Genomic DNA, 14,595 nt, shown 5'->3' with positions numbered 1-14,595 from the left:
TTATTTTATTTTTAACATAAAATAATATAAATCCTGATAGAAACCATGTTTGAATGAACATGAAAATGAGTAAATAAGGACAGAATTCTAGTTCTAGGGTAAACTATACAGTTTTTTAATTAATAAAGTTGGTGGAGGTAAATGTCTTTAATGAGTAAGTCACTGAATCATTTATTCATTTGATTTGTTCAAACAGTTGATTCATTTAGAAATTCATTAGAAATCAAACTGCAGTCTTTATGAACGACCCGTTAAAACTTTAGTTTATGTGATTGGAATCAAAACCCCACTGTGTGTTAATCAGATGAATGCTGAAAAGCACAGACAGGTTTTAATCCATCATGCCATTCCTTCTAGAAAGGAAACATTAGTAATGGTTTTAATTTTCAGCATTTTAATAACCACAAGCACATTTCTAATGCAATGAAATCATATTTGCAAACCAAAACAGCTGATTCTTGAAATGGCCTACACAGAGTCCAGACCTGAATATTATAGAGATGGTGCAGTATCACTTGATGAAAAATAAACATTAATCTTAAATCTAAAGAACTTAAATCTAAAGAAGCACTATGAGAAATGCTGAAAAGCCTGATTTTACATAGCACATTATTTAAAATGAAACCTCAGGACAGTATACAGAACAGTTCAAATACAGTATACAGTAAACAGAACAGGTCAGGTCACACCAAATACTGACAAGCCATTTTATTCTGAAAATGTATCATTTAGATTAGAACAGAAGACCTAAAGAGACCAAAAAGTTGGCTGAATATAAATAAATATACCACTGCTTTGACGGCTCTAGACTTTTGCACAGTACTTTAATGCAGTACTTAAAGTAAATCATCATTTAGATGAGCTAAGTAAACTATGAGTTGTGAAAAAACACACCATTGTGTGATGAGCAGTGAGGGTGTCACTGTAGCTGTGAATTTGTTCATGTAGTGCCATTACTAGTTATACGATCCCCAACCTCCCACTCCAATCTAGATAGCTTCTTATCACAGTTCAGCAGCAGCGCACACACACAGAAACACACACACAGCCACATCCCTCAAAACTGGTCTTTGGAGACTTCTTTCTCTTTGACCGTTTAGTTTTCGTGAGCATAATTAAGTTACTCTATACTATAAAATGTGAGTAAATGGACACCATAGATGTCTAAATAAATAAACACATAAATAAAAAGATGACACTTTCACATAACACTATCAAACAGCTTCATAAAATTATATTATATAGAATATTCTATAATTATGTTGATTTGTAACGCACTGTAAAAAAAGGGTTACTGCCTTAAATTGATAATTTGTTGAAGAAAATTTACTTTCCTGAACATTTATTGTATTAATATATTACAGTACGCTCAATAATACATGTGAAACTGCAGCTTCATATTTGTAAATGTTTTAATGTATTTAATATATATATATATATATATATATATATATATATATATATATATATATATATATATATATATATATATATATATATATATATGTATATATATATATATTTATTTATATATATATATATGTATGCATGTATGCATATTTATTCTGTTGAAAGGAGATTAGTTTTCTTCAACACATTAGTTTTAATAACTCGTTTCTAATAACTGATTTCTTTTATCTTTGTCATGATGACAGTAAATAATATTTGACTAGATATTTTTCAAGACATTTCTATACCACTTAAAGTGACATTTAAAGGCTTAACTAGGTTAATTAGGTTAAGTAGGCAGGTTAGGGTAATTGGGTAAGTTATTGTAGAACAATGGTTTGTTCTGTAGACTATTGAAAAAAATGGCTTAAAGGGGCTTAGAATTTTGTCCTTAAAATGGTGTTTAAAAATGTAAACTGCTTTTATTGTGGCTGAAAAAACAAATAAGAATTTCTCCAGAAAAAAAAAATATTATCAGACATACTGTGAAAATGTCCTTACTCTGTTAAGCATAATTTGGGAAATATGTAAAAAAGAATAAAAAATTCACAGGGGGGGACAAAATATGTTGTAGGTTTTGTCTTCATTGATATAAATGTGCGATGCATTTTAAAAATCCATATATAGTTTATGCAACATATTATATTGAACCAAAATAAGTAATATACAATATACTGTATTATATTATCCAGTATATTTGAGTATTTATATATTGAAGTTTAGATTCCTAATGTAACAATATTTATGAATTATATATTTAAGTTCTAAAACAGAACCTTATGTAAATCAATAACATGGTGCTTGGTACAGTATGCTCAATAATACATGAAAAACTGCAGCTTCATTTTTAAAAATGTTATTGTATGCAATTACATGTACAATTACAAATAACGTATGGTAATGTATACAAATATATATTTAGTAATAGAGGGTATAATATATGTGATGCACATGCGAAAAAATATATCACACACACACGCACACACACACGCACGCACACACACACACACACACATTTATTCACACATATGTACACTATAAAACCCAAAAAGTTAAACTCAAACCAATTGAGGAAACTGATTGCAACAAACCATTAAAGTTGAAAAATGAATCCTAATGAGTACTGTGAACTGAATCCATTTGAGTAAAGGAAGCAATTTGAGGACAGTAAAACCCAATAAATGAAGAGAACTCAAACCAACTGAGCACTGTAAAACCCAACAAGTTAAGGCAACTCAAACCGTTTGAGGAAATCGATCGCAACAAACCATTTCATTTAAAAAGCTAATCTATATGAGTCCTGTGAACTGTTTTTAATTAACTCATTACTTCAAAACTCTTTTCAAATTAGTAGAATTAACATTCAGTACATTTTGAGTTACTACACTCATTTCATTTAATAAAGTTGACTGTTGGGTTTTACAGTGTATCTATTTATTAATTTATATAAGAACATGTGTGCATAATATAAGTACATTTATTAACATCATTATATATGTGGCTTCAGCTTTATGCAAATGCTGAAAGTCAACGAATTGAAATCAATTAAGCATTTCAGTAACATAACATGTATTGTAGGTTTTGTCTTCATTGATATACACATGCAATTCATTTCAAGTCATTTATAATTGATGCATTATATTGTATTGTACCAATGTAAGTAATATATAATATACTATATTATATTATCAGTATATTTGAGTTTAAAATATTAAAGGTTAGATTAATAATGTAACAATACATATATAATATGTTAAGGTTCTAGAATGGAACCTTATGTAAATTAATAACCTGGCGCTTGGTGAAGGATTTGCTTCTCTGGATCTCATCCCAGTTTCCCTGAAAATTATAAATGCACAATGGTGGAGGGAAGTTGAAAGTGTTTTGCCTGTCAAATGAGAGTGACAGTCTTAGTCCTGTGCTCCGGCAGGCCGTTCTGCGTCCGTATCTCTCACCATGATTGCAGCATTTGAGTTTATTTGCATTACTGTTCTTTGCTGAGCTGCACCAGGGAAAAGTGCTTTTGCATTTTCATTCGCTTTGTTCACAGTCACTGTTTCCATCCCAAGTGCTCTTTGTTAACACTTTGCACGCCATTTTAATTGCCATATGTATTAGGCCACAGCATATGCTTAATTCTTTTCAACAATGAAACTTTATTAATGTCGTGCTTGAATCATAGATACTATAAGTTTATGGTTGTTGTAAAATTAGGTTTCTCTGGCTGTCTGTGGGATTTTCCCAGCGCTGTTGGATTTGCGTCTTTATCTATATTTATAAGTGAAGCCATTTTATATAATCTCTGACAGTATTTTATTTATATTAGAAATTAAATACTAGTGTTTTTTGTCTTGTTTCTATAGTATTATTACTATTTTTTGCATTAATTTACAGAAGATGCCTGATAAACTGAATTTAGTATAATAATTTTAATACCAAAACATCATTAGGTACATTTAAAATACCAATCATGCAAAAAAAATAACCCTTTGACTGCCCATTTACCAAATGGGTGTCCATTTTTGACTTTTTAAATAATGGTTTACACACACATCATTGCTGGTTTACAAAAAAGTCAAACATAATTCTTTTGCACGACTACTCTGAATTTTGGTTTCATTCATTTTCTTTTTGGCTAAGTCTGTTTATTAATATGGAGTCGCCACAGCGGAATGAATCGCCAACTTATTTAGCATATGTTTCACACAGTGGATGCCCTTCCAGCTGCAAACCATCACTGGGAAACATCCATACACTATGGACAATTTAGCCTACCCAATTCATCTGAACTGCATGTCTTTGCAGGAAACCCACACAAACACGGGGAGAACATGTTTGGTTTAATTGTAAAAAAACAACCAGAAAGCATTATAAATGAGAATCTCAAATATTTTTACCGCATACTTCAAAAATAAAGATGATTTAGTATTAAAAAATGTTTTATTTTGAATATTGCTTTTAAATAAATTGGCCTTACACTTAGTATATGTATTAATTCCAGTACTTTTACCATAAACCGACATATCAACCATCTGGTAGAGGTTGATATTTTAGAAATGACGAGATGTGTTGAAAAAAATGCATCGAGTGTGTAGCGACATTAGGAGTTAGGTATTGCAATGCAAAAATTGTAAGTAAATCAATTAGGGACTGATTAATCGTCAATTTAAATAGTTATAATTTGCTACTTTTTCTCAAACCACTAGGTTTCACTGATTATTCAGCAAAATTTTATTCATCATTTTCAATTTTATATATTTTAACATAAGCAGCATTTTTACTTTAATATATACTGCACAAAAAATTGTTACATTGTGTTTTTAAGCGTTTCCTTTATTTATTTATTTTTTTGAGCAGTATATTTTTAAAAAGTGAGAATAAATATGTAGCTTTAGTTTTACATAACCATATGATGCACTTAACGATGATGAAACATTTCATTCATATTTGGGGCATTTTATTTTTACTTATTTTTTTGAAAAAATGGACACTAACTGTGGTTTTAATATGATTTCTATGTAAATAAAATGACTTTTGGACATTTAATTTGATGTACACTGTAAAAAAAATCCAACCTTAAATTTTAAGTTAAATCAAGTTAACCTTATCAGTACATTGAACTTAAATTGTTAAACTGACATAAAACTGAATGAATAACTTATAAAATTAAGTTAGAACACCATAGATTAATGTTACAATGAACTAAAAACTGTCATGACTAATTGTTCATATTTATATTTTTACAGTGTAGATGTGGAACATCCAGTCTTTGTCTATAAGGTCATATAGGCTAAAATCTAATAAAACATTTAAATAGGAATTAAAATTTTTGTTTCTTAATATTTTTATTGTAATTTCCTAACATTTACTCAGTGAAACTAATTTCAGTTTTGATTCTTTCACTATAATATGTGTATATATGTGTATTATAAAAATAATTTGTGTTCAAAATAAAATAAAAAAATTTGCACAATCCTCCACTATTCATTTGAACTGAACTCACATGCTGTGTCAGCTAGAGTTCTGCCATATAATATTCAAAGTGGAAAGCGTGGCCACCCGTATGGTAGGAGTGTCCAAAAAAAAAGTACCCCAACCCCACCCATTGGTGCCCTACAATTTCAAATGAACCTACTAGTTCCCAAAGACTGAAGGAGATAAGCAAGCAAACAGGCGGCTAGTTCACTCCATGATCTGAGAATCTCCTGATACTGATAAACGACATCTTCAATACTACACTTGCAGGTAAGTTCATAAATACGGTGTCAGTAAAAAGTGTCTAACAACACATGAGCTGGCTTTATACTCACTCAATTATTTTTATTATGTTAATTACTGGAATAATTATTTGTTTATCTGTAATTTCTACGTCTTTAAATTTTGCCAAGTATGTGATACACTTGATTTAATCAGCTTTTAAACCTTGCAGTATGTTTAATACACTTATATTGACATTAAAATGTTAAGTCAGGTAAGCACTTAATAAGTAAATTGCTTTTAAATCCTGCAACAATGATGAAATGTTAAACGTTTATTCAAATGTCAAGTGAAATAATTGCAATTATGTATATTTGTGTTATTATTATCATGTTATTTATGTTAGTATATACCATACATATATGCAAATTTACAACAAAAAAGTATTCTGAACGTTACAGTCTGTATTCATATTAAAGGTTTGATACATCAAACAACCACACATATGCTTTGGTTAAAACATTGCATAGAGTTAGCACTGAATTAAGCTAATATGCACTTTTTATGAACTAAATATTGTCTCACACTTGCAATGTGTGAAATCATTAAATAGACTGTAGTAGATTAAGTAAACCACTGTTATCAGAAGAATATGTGATAGGATTCATAATCACTCATATAGATGGGCTGCAGTGTTTTCTATTCAATGTGATAACGCGACGGACTGAGGGGAAACGGCAAGACAAAATGAGGAATTTTCATTATTGTGTTAAATATTATTTATGCAATTCGTCCATAAATACAATTATGTTTTGATAAAGATGGCTGGGTAAATATTTGGTTGAACTATTTTATGGGGAGGTTACGATATCTAAGGTTTGCAGTTCAATTTTAATTAATTATAGACCTCAGATTAGACTCTACAACTACAGGCAAATAAAAAATGATTTAAACAAAATCTAAATAAAAATAAAAGAGAAATAAGTGCGAACAAACACCATATATTTTTTTTCTAGTAATCTAAGTCTTAATAATAATATCTGTAACAATATTTATTTGAGCTTAACTACACTATATAAATGTAATAAACAACTTGCTTTGAGACTGAAAATATATTTTAGAACAATTTTTCTGTACAGACATATTAATATCAATATTAATCTTACTCAAAAGTCTGTTTTTTTTTCTGTTACTCTTTTAATAGTCAATTACCCCAAGGGAGTGAATGTTGTTGTGAGCTAATGCTAACTGTTGTGAATGCTTGTGAAAAATTTAGACAAGCCGATGTATTTTTAGTGTTGACTTTTTGCCACAGTCAAATGAGGACCTTTCAAAGGGAAGTGTGACAGGCCGTACTGTCTAGATACCTTCATAAACCATCATATGTATTAATAAGCAGATCTCCAATACCTGTTGATATCAGTTATCATTTCATTGATGCCAGTTGCTCTGAATGTTTGCATGTGCATATTAGAATCTACTCAAAATCTTTCCAGTCATTACAATTAAGCTTGAGCCTTATTTTTCATGATTTGCCAGATGGAGAACTCCTCTGAGCCTTCTCGTTGGGTGTCCCCCGGTCTGCTCAGTCCAGACCCATTGGTTAACTACACAACAGACTCTGGTTTACTGCCACCCGTTGATGTAGATGAACCTTTCTACTCAAGCTCTGAGACTGACCTACTGCCATCGTATTATTCCACCAGCGTCCAGAGCCGAGCCTCGTCGTCCTATAGACACAGTCCAGGTGAGTCCAAACAGGCCATTTCTATATCACCAAATGGTATTGAAAATGTAATGATAGATAGAAGCTGTCTGAAGACATGCACTTATTGCTCAACTGCTTTGAAAATATAATAACGTTACTTGTAAACAGTATTTTCTTTAAAGTAACAATTAGCGTAGCTTAACACAAATCTAATAGCTAATTAAGGAATTTTTCTGCCTTACCATGGTGGCAGCATTGTTATACCATTGCACCTGCAGTCAGGGTACTGCAGCAAAATACCTTGATTACCCAACTGAAAAAACAGCATATGCTGGCAAGGTATGTTTTGATGCTATTATGCTAGTCTTGCTTGTTTCAATGCTGGTTTTGCTAGTCTCAATGTTGGTCAGGAATAGAACTGAGACTAGCAAAACCAGCATCACGACCAGCAAAACCAGCATTGAAATCAACACTGAAAGCAGCAAGACCAGCATACCAGCATCTAAACATACCTTACCAGCATGCTGTTTTTATCAGCAGGGTAGTATGGTAGAGTGTAAGAGTATTGTTCCTAGCCAAATCGACTTTGAAAATAGCGACCTTTAGATTTCTGTCTGTCTTAATACAAGATGTAACTACAGAAGAGTCAAGCTTTAAAAAGAAATATTATCGAAACATGTAAACTTGTCAAAACTCTTGACATTTTTCAGCGACATGCTAATGGTCTAATCTGGTTCAATGATTTATGCTAAGCTTAGCTACAAGTACTCCTGCTTAACCCGGAGATCAGTGGATTTAAAACTGTTTACCTCTAGGGGTAATGCAAAATAAGGCTAAAAATTTCTTTCACAATGAAATAACACTTTTACATGAAATTTGTGTACTAACAATTGAAACTTTTTTTTGTTTGTTTTTGCATTTTTAAATGCAGTGTATTATCTATTATCTATACAGGTCAGTAGATGACCTTGTTAGTTTGTAAAGAAACATCCCAGCAAGTATTTTTTGTTTCTAATAGATGTCTAATAGACATCAAAACATAGTTGTCTTGGCTAAAACAAGGCTAAATTTGGGTTGTCAATGAAAATTTAACAGATATCTAAGAATAGGCCAAAACTAGACTAGTCATCAAATAACCAGAAAAGAATGACTACACATATAAAATCTTTCTAATTTGACGACTAGTCTAGTTTTGGGCTATTCTAGATGTCAATCAGATTTTCACTGACAGCCCAAGTTTAGTCTTGTTTTAGCCAAGTTGTCTATGTTTAGAGGTCTATTAGACGTCTATTTAACACAAAATCGTTTGCTGGAATATCTGTGAACACAGGATCCTAGTCTGCTAATGATATTTTGGTTGTCTTCAAATACTCAAGCATGCCTAGAGACTGAAAATGAAATGTACATAAATTCACAATTTTCACAAAATCACATTTATGAATTTATACATGATGATGAAAATTGTGCATTTTAGGCTGCCAAAATAGTTTGGCGTTATTTGTATTTTAGGCCAAAGCCTTAGTTTTTGTTGATACACTAATGAGGTCTGAAGCAACATTGCCTCGTGGCATAGCTAAAAAATCATCTGTTTCCTCTGTTAAAAACAAAACAAAATACTCTGAAGAATGTTATATAAAACATCCATTGACATCTATAATAATATAAAATACTATGCAAGTGAATGGCTGTTTTTTCCAACATTTCTCAGTATATTTTTTGTTCAACTCAAACAGGGTTGGAACAAGTGAAGGATGAGTAACAGTATTTTTAAATTTGGGTGAACTATCTCTTTAAGTCAATATTGTTGTCCATTTATATTTACAAACTGATCATTCTGTTATCTCAATAAAACAGTTCGCCAAGTCTACTCATCTCAGTCAATTCTGGGAAACATCCAATGGCTAGACAACTCTGCAGGTCACTCTCTAAACTCTCCCTACAACCCCACATCCACGGTCTGGTCCAGTAGCCCTTTCCCAAAAACACCTCTCCACTCTCACACCTCCACGTCCATCTACCAGAACACTGCCACTCCATCTTTCACCTCCCCCAAAGAGGGCTTCCCTTCCCCGAGTCGTGATGGGAAAGACAGTCCCAGGCTCCAGGAAGTCCTGAAAGCCGAGCGCCTGAGTCCCATGAGTGGAAGTGGAAGCAGCTTTCTCAATCTGAGTTCAGCCACTGGAGGAGTTTACGGCCCTTCTCCACACATGCTGAGTCCATATGGATCCTACATGAGCACATCTCAAGACTACAGTTCAGCAGCGCTCTATTCAACTGGGGGACCCTGGATGAGCCCTTCATCGTACTCACCCAAACTGCGCAACAAGATGAGACTTTCGCCACCTGGTATGATGTGATCTAGTCGAATTGATTAAAATTGTGTGTGCTTTCCTTTTAAGAATTTGTGAATTTTACAGAGGCTCGTGAATGTGTGAATTGTGGTGCCACCGCCACCCCTCTGTGGCGTCGAGATGGGACAGGCCACTACCTCTGTAATGCTTGTGGACTGTACCATAAGATGAACGGCCAGAACAGACCCCTCATCAGACCAAAAAAGAGGCTGGTATGTAAAATGAATACAAAACTTAATGTTAAACTAAGGTAAATATAGTTATATAGCACTTTTCACAATACAGATTATTTCAAAGCAGTTTATAATATCTGAAGAACTTGATTATACAATGTGTGATGAAGCAGTTGCTATATATAATATATTTTAACCACTGTGAATATACTGCATGTGCATTATTATATAGCAATAAAAACTAGATATAACAAAATAAAATAATGCACCATTGTATAAGTAGATTAATAATAAGTTACATTTTTAACTAAATGAGAAAATATGCAAATGATATCTGCTATAAATATATAAATTACATGTTGTTTTATGCATTAATATTGCATAACTCTATAAAAACTATTCTTTAAAATATATATATATATATTTATTTTGCATGTATGGACTGCATTTATTATGACGCAATATAAAAGCAAATGTTGATATTTGCTAAATCTATATATAGCTTTATGCAAATTTGCTATTTGTGTGCAAATGAAATCAGAACAAACATACCAACTTTAAATAAAGAGTTATTTGATAATAGTCATAGTTGTGATGAAATAATATTTATGCAGACAGAAAAATGTCTATCTATGTCTATACACACACACACACACACACACACACACACACACACACACACACACACACACACACACACACACACACACACACACAGTTGAAATCAGAATTATTAGTCCCCCTTGTTTATTTTTCGCCAATTTCTGTTTAACAGAGAGAAGATTTTGTCAACACATTTCTAAACATAATAATTTAAATAACTCTTTTTCTAACAGCAGATTTATTTTATCTTTGCCATAATGACATTAAATAATATTTTACTAGATATTTTTTAGGACACTTCTATACAGCTTAAATTGACATTTAAAGGATTAACTAGGTTAATTGGGTTAAGCAAGTTATTTTATAACAATGGTTTGTTCTGTAGACTATCAAAAAATACATAGCTTAAAGGGGGTAATAATTTTGACCTTAAATTGGTTCTTAAAGAAATGTAAAACTGCTTTTAATCTAGCCAAAATAAATCAAATAAGACGAAATATATTAGGGATGCTCCAATCGATCGACCCGAGATTGTTATTGACTGATAATCACATTTCATGACTCGATTGGTATTCGCCAATCTGGCCAATCTCATGAACCGAGGAGAGATCTCCACTTTATCATACTTGAAGGGAAAATGTGCTTTATGCAATAGCAAAGTTATATAAAGCTTAAAGCATCAGCATCAGTATCGGCCGATCACCATGACATGAAATCGGAACAGCATCCCTAATATATATACCAAATATGTTTGCAATAGGGTATATGCTGAGCTAGTGTTGTTCCCATACTGATAAACTTCCGGTGGCCTGTTATTGTGAGTTTTTTTCCATTTTATATGGTTCCTTTCACAGCATCGATGTTGCAATGTCATTAAAATACATTCAGTTAAATAGACTTTGGCATTCATTTAGTTGCTCAAGCGCAAAACAAGACAAAATGCCGTTTACTCGCACGCACCCATCAGAATCGGCAGGCTAGCACAGAAGCTCCACTGAATATACTGGGGTAAAATAAATGCTCATATTATAAAGACATGGCGGGGAAAAATGTAATTTAATGCGGTGCTTCTTGTACAATCTGAGACCAGCTTTATATTAGATATCACTCAGCCAGTGGAGATGGCTGATTTTTAAAGAAAACAGACCTTAAACGATTTTGCAATGGCATTTAGTTCACCGGAAGCGTTTAATCTGTGGCAAATAAAAAGTCCTATTAGCATACTTTGGCATATACCCTATTGGTTATAATGAACTAAATAATTATACAAAAAATTGTCTCCTGCATCAGATTGTCAGCAAACGTGCTGGAACGCAGTGCGCCAACTGCCACACTAGTACTACAACACTATGGAGACGCAATGCCAGCGGCGAGCCTGTGTGCAACGCCTGCGGCCTTTATTTTAAACTGCACAATGTGAGTATACACAATTACACTACGTTTACCAGAAGGAAAAATAATCAACCGTCAAAACATCAAATGTACTACTTTTTGCAGGTCAACAGGCCTTTGACAATGAAGAAGGATGGCATACAAACTCGAAACCGCAAGGTTTCAAACAGAAACAAGAAGGGCAAAAAGAATGCAGCTTCAGAGGTTTATCCTGACATGTCTCACATGGCACCTCCAGATGAGCATGTAGGAGCGTATTCTCTGAACCCAGGACCCCTTCTGTCCTACAGTCACCCGGCTCATCTACTGCCAACTTCCACCTTACACTCCTCTACCACTTTGCCCTACACCCATCACCCAAACTCTGGCATGATGCCCACACTAGTGTGAAGGAAACATCCACGGGACCATAACGAAGCTTGTAAATTATGTTGTACACACTTTTTGTTTCCCTCAATAAATGCATCCCGTCCTATTTTTATTGAAAGAGATGCATTAAAGCTGCTCCATATCTGCTGCAGTCAAACAGCTTGTCAGTGATATTTGAACCTGTTGTGTAGTTGAATAGAAAAACATGGCTGAAACTGTGAGCTATATCATTTAAATGTAAATATTGATGATTGTATGGCTTATTGTATGTGCTTTAATCAGACTATTACAACTTCTTTTGAGACGTTCAATAAATGTCTTGTACTTAAAGAGCCCCTATTTTGCATTATAAAAGGTCATATTTTGATTTCGGCTGATATGCACGCAATGTCAAAAAACACTTTTATTGTCTTATAATATGCATTTATTTTTACATAACTATCCCAACGACTCCAGTATGATTGGTTCAGCGATACATTTGTTTCCAAACCCCTCCTTAGCGTGTAGCTAATCTGTAGTGATTAGTCCGATGACCCAGTCTATTGTGACACTAGCATATTACGCTACTCTTAAATCTAACCCCAAGTAATAACATAAAAAAAAAACATTTTTTTGGAAAACTGACTGTGCTGCGCGTGTGTAGGAACAGCTGATGGTGGATAAAGCAAACGGCAGAGGATCATAAGCATAAAATGCATTTAAATCGTTAAAGGAAGAAGCATGCGTTGTTTTCAACGTGATTTTGGATGCAATAAGTAAATAGCCCCATACAGATTTAACCTGAGTGATACAGATCTATAATAGATATGTGACTACTGTTGTGAAAAATTACTATAACAGTTTATTCCCCAAATCGGAATCTCCGTCTGTCAGTGATCATCATTTTCGTGTCATGATCAGTCCAGTGATTTCCAGAGCTCTGCTAGTGTCTAAAGGGAAAGGCATTTTCACGTTTTATCGAAACCACACTTCATAGTTGGTGATGTAGGCCTACCATATCGCCGTTGATGCGTTCAAGCAAAAGATAGGAACCCAACATGATTCATTTAGTCCTCTCTGAGTCGACTATTACATTAAAGAATCAACTGTTTTAAACACACTGCACTTTCATATTTAAACCTCAGAGTGTATTCACTCACTTAGGCCTGTGTTACACACTGCATGGAAGCTCATTTTTAAAAACCCATAATAGGGGCTCTTTAAACGTTTTGAGGTTGAAATATTACCAGCTACAAACAGATACTACAGTAACTTTTTTTATATCATTAAACGCAATTCAAAATCAGTTCTGGGAGTCGAAACTAATCATGTGGCAACTATTAAGACTTGTTAAATGTTAAGACTTCAACATTTGTTTTCATATCTAAAAGAAACCCAGTATATTGTAGAATAACATTTTTTTTAAAATTCTAGTACTGCCTAAAAACGTGATAGTTTAAAACTATTATATTCTTTATGTTGACTTAACAGATGTGGCAAGTTTGATGCATGCTGTAAAAGAGCGTGTTGGTTACGGTACACTTAACCTTAACTTTCATAAGTGACCACTTTCAGTATGATGATATTTAAATTTGCTAACGTTAACTGTTTTAGACTTTGTGGTTTGACGCTCACTATTTAGACTTCGTGTCACTGCAGCTATGCAATAATAGTGTCTTTGTCTATTCATCCACTTTGCAGAGGCTTTGACAATTGATCTGCTTTTGGAGCATGAACATGCAAATGAAACGCTTTCCATAAAGCTGGCGGAGGGCGACAAAGCATTTAACCCAGGTTACATTTGTGCCAGGCTCTAAATTTAGCTCAGGCGGAAAAACTGCATATCTGTGTACTGCCAGGGCTCACGCGCCACAACTGAAGGTAAATAAAGGCACCTGCACTGGAAGATGTAGGCTACTTTACAGTTGTGTTAATGATGCATCTCATCGACTGCATAAGTTTAATATAAATACATCACCACGTAGACATGCTTACAACTTAATGACCAACACACGACAAAAAGGTAATTAACTCGACTCTTACCTTACAGGACTGGAAAACTGCCGCTTCTTTAATTTAAGGTGATGGTATTAATACAATTATTATTTTCTTCTAATAACGCCAACAACACTCAACAAACTCTCGTCTGCAGTAACGGCCTTAGCTGAAATCGCAATAAAATGTTTACCTTCCACATGATCCTCTTACAAAAATGCTGAATAGCTCAGAAATTTAAATTAATATAATTAATTGGTTGGTTTTAACATAAAAACTAAAATTTTCTCACAGCAAAATGTTAATGTAAAACAAGCACCTGCAATATTTTGTTACTCAGCAAGATCTTAAAATACACCTTACTTAATGGAGAAAGTCC

At 33.3% G+C, this 14,595-nt stretch overlaps 2 protein-coding genes across 4 annotated transcripts in view; one reads left to right on the top strand and one right to left on the bottom strand.

Annotated features, from left to right (window-relative positions):
* Window positions 1-14,595, bottom strand: part of si:dkey-13a21.4 — a 26,212-nt gene extending 11,617 nt beyond the window's left edge. Inside the window, exon 1 of one of the 2 annotated variants that reach the window (XM_087272332.1) lies at window positions 14,265-14,595. The gene's annotated coding sequence lies outside the window, so the exon portion shown is untranslated. The remainder of the gene's footprint in view (window positions 1-14,264) is intronic. The other variant, XM_087272331.1, reaches the window with a different exon arrangement.
* gata1a (GATA binding protein 1a) lies at window positions 5,593-13,527 on the top strand. 2 transcript variants are annotated; one of them, XM_087271805.1, is made up of 6 exons: window positions 5,593-5,694; window positions 7,186-7,393; window positions 9,209-9,700; window positions 9,826-9,917; window positions 11,772-11,897; window positions 11,979-13,527. In XM_087271805.1, exons 2-6 carry the CDS (start codon window positions 7,186-7,188, stop codon window positions 12,261-12,263), a joined length of 1,203 nt encoding a protein of 400 aa, XP_087127931.1. In that variant the 5' UTR covers window positions 5,593-5,694; the 3' UTR covers window positions 12,264-13,527.

The sequence above is a fragment of the Danio rerio genome, chromosome 11, assembly GCF_052040795.2.
Source record: "Danio rerio strain M-AB ecotype USA chromosome 11, GRCz13ab, whole genome shotgun sequence".
In the NCBI taxonomy this organism is placed as follows: domain Eukaryota; kingdom Metazoa; phylum Chordata; class Actinopteri; order Cypriniformes; family Danionidae; genus Danio; species Danio rerio.
This window is presented reverse-complemented; position numbering and strand designations above follow the sequence as displayed.

What these genes read in the sequence shown, in the direction of transcription:
- gata1a (XM_087271805.1), top strand. Translation starts at nt 7,186, where the DNA reads ATGGAGAACTCCTCTGAGCCTTCTCGTTGGGTGTCCCCCGGTCTGCTC. An exon ending in GTCCTATAGACACAGTCCAG is followed by an intron (nt 7,394 to 9,208) that starts GTGAGTCCAAAC and finishes TCAATAAAACAG; the next exon opens with TTCGCCAAGTCTACTCATCT. An exon ending in GATGAGACTTTCGCCACCTG is followed by an intron (nt 9,701 to 9,825) that starts GTATGATGTGAT and finishes TGTGGCGTCGAG; the next exon opens with ATGGGACAGGCCACTACCTC.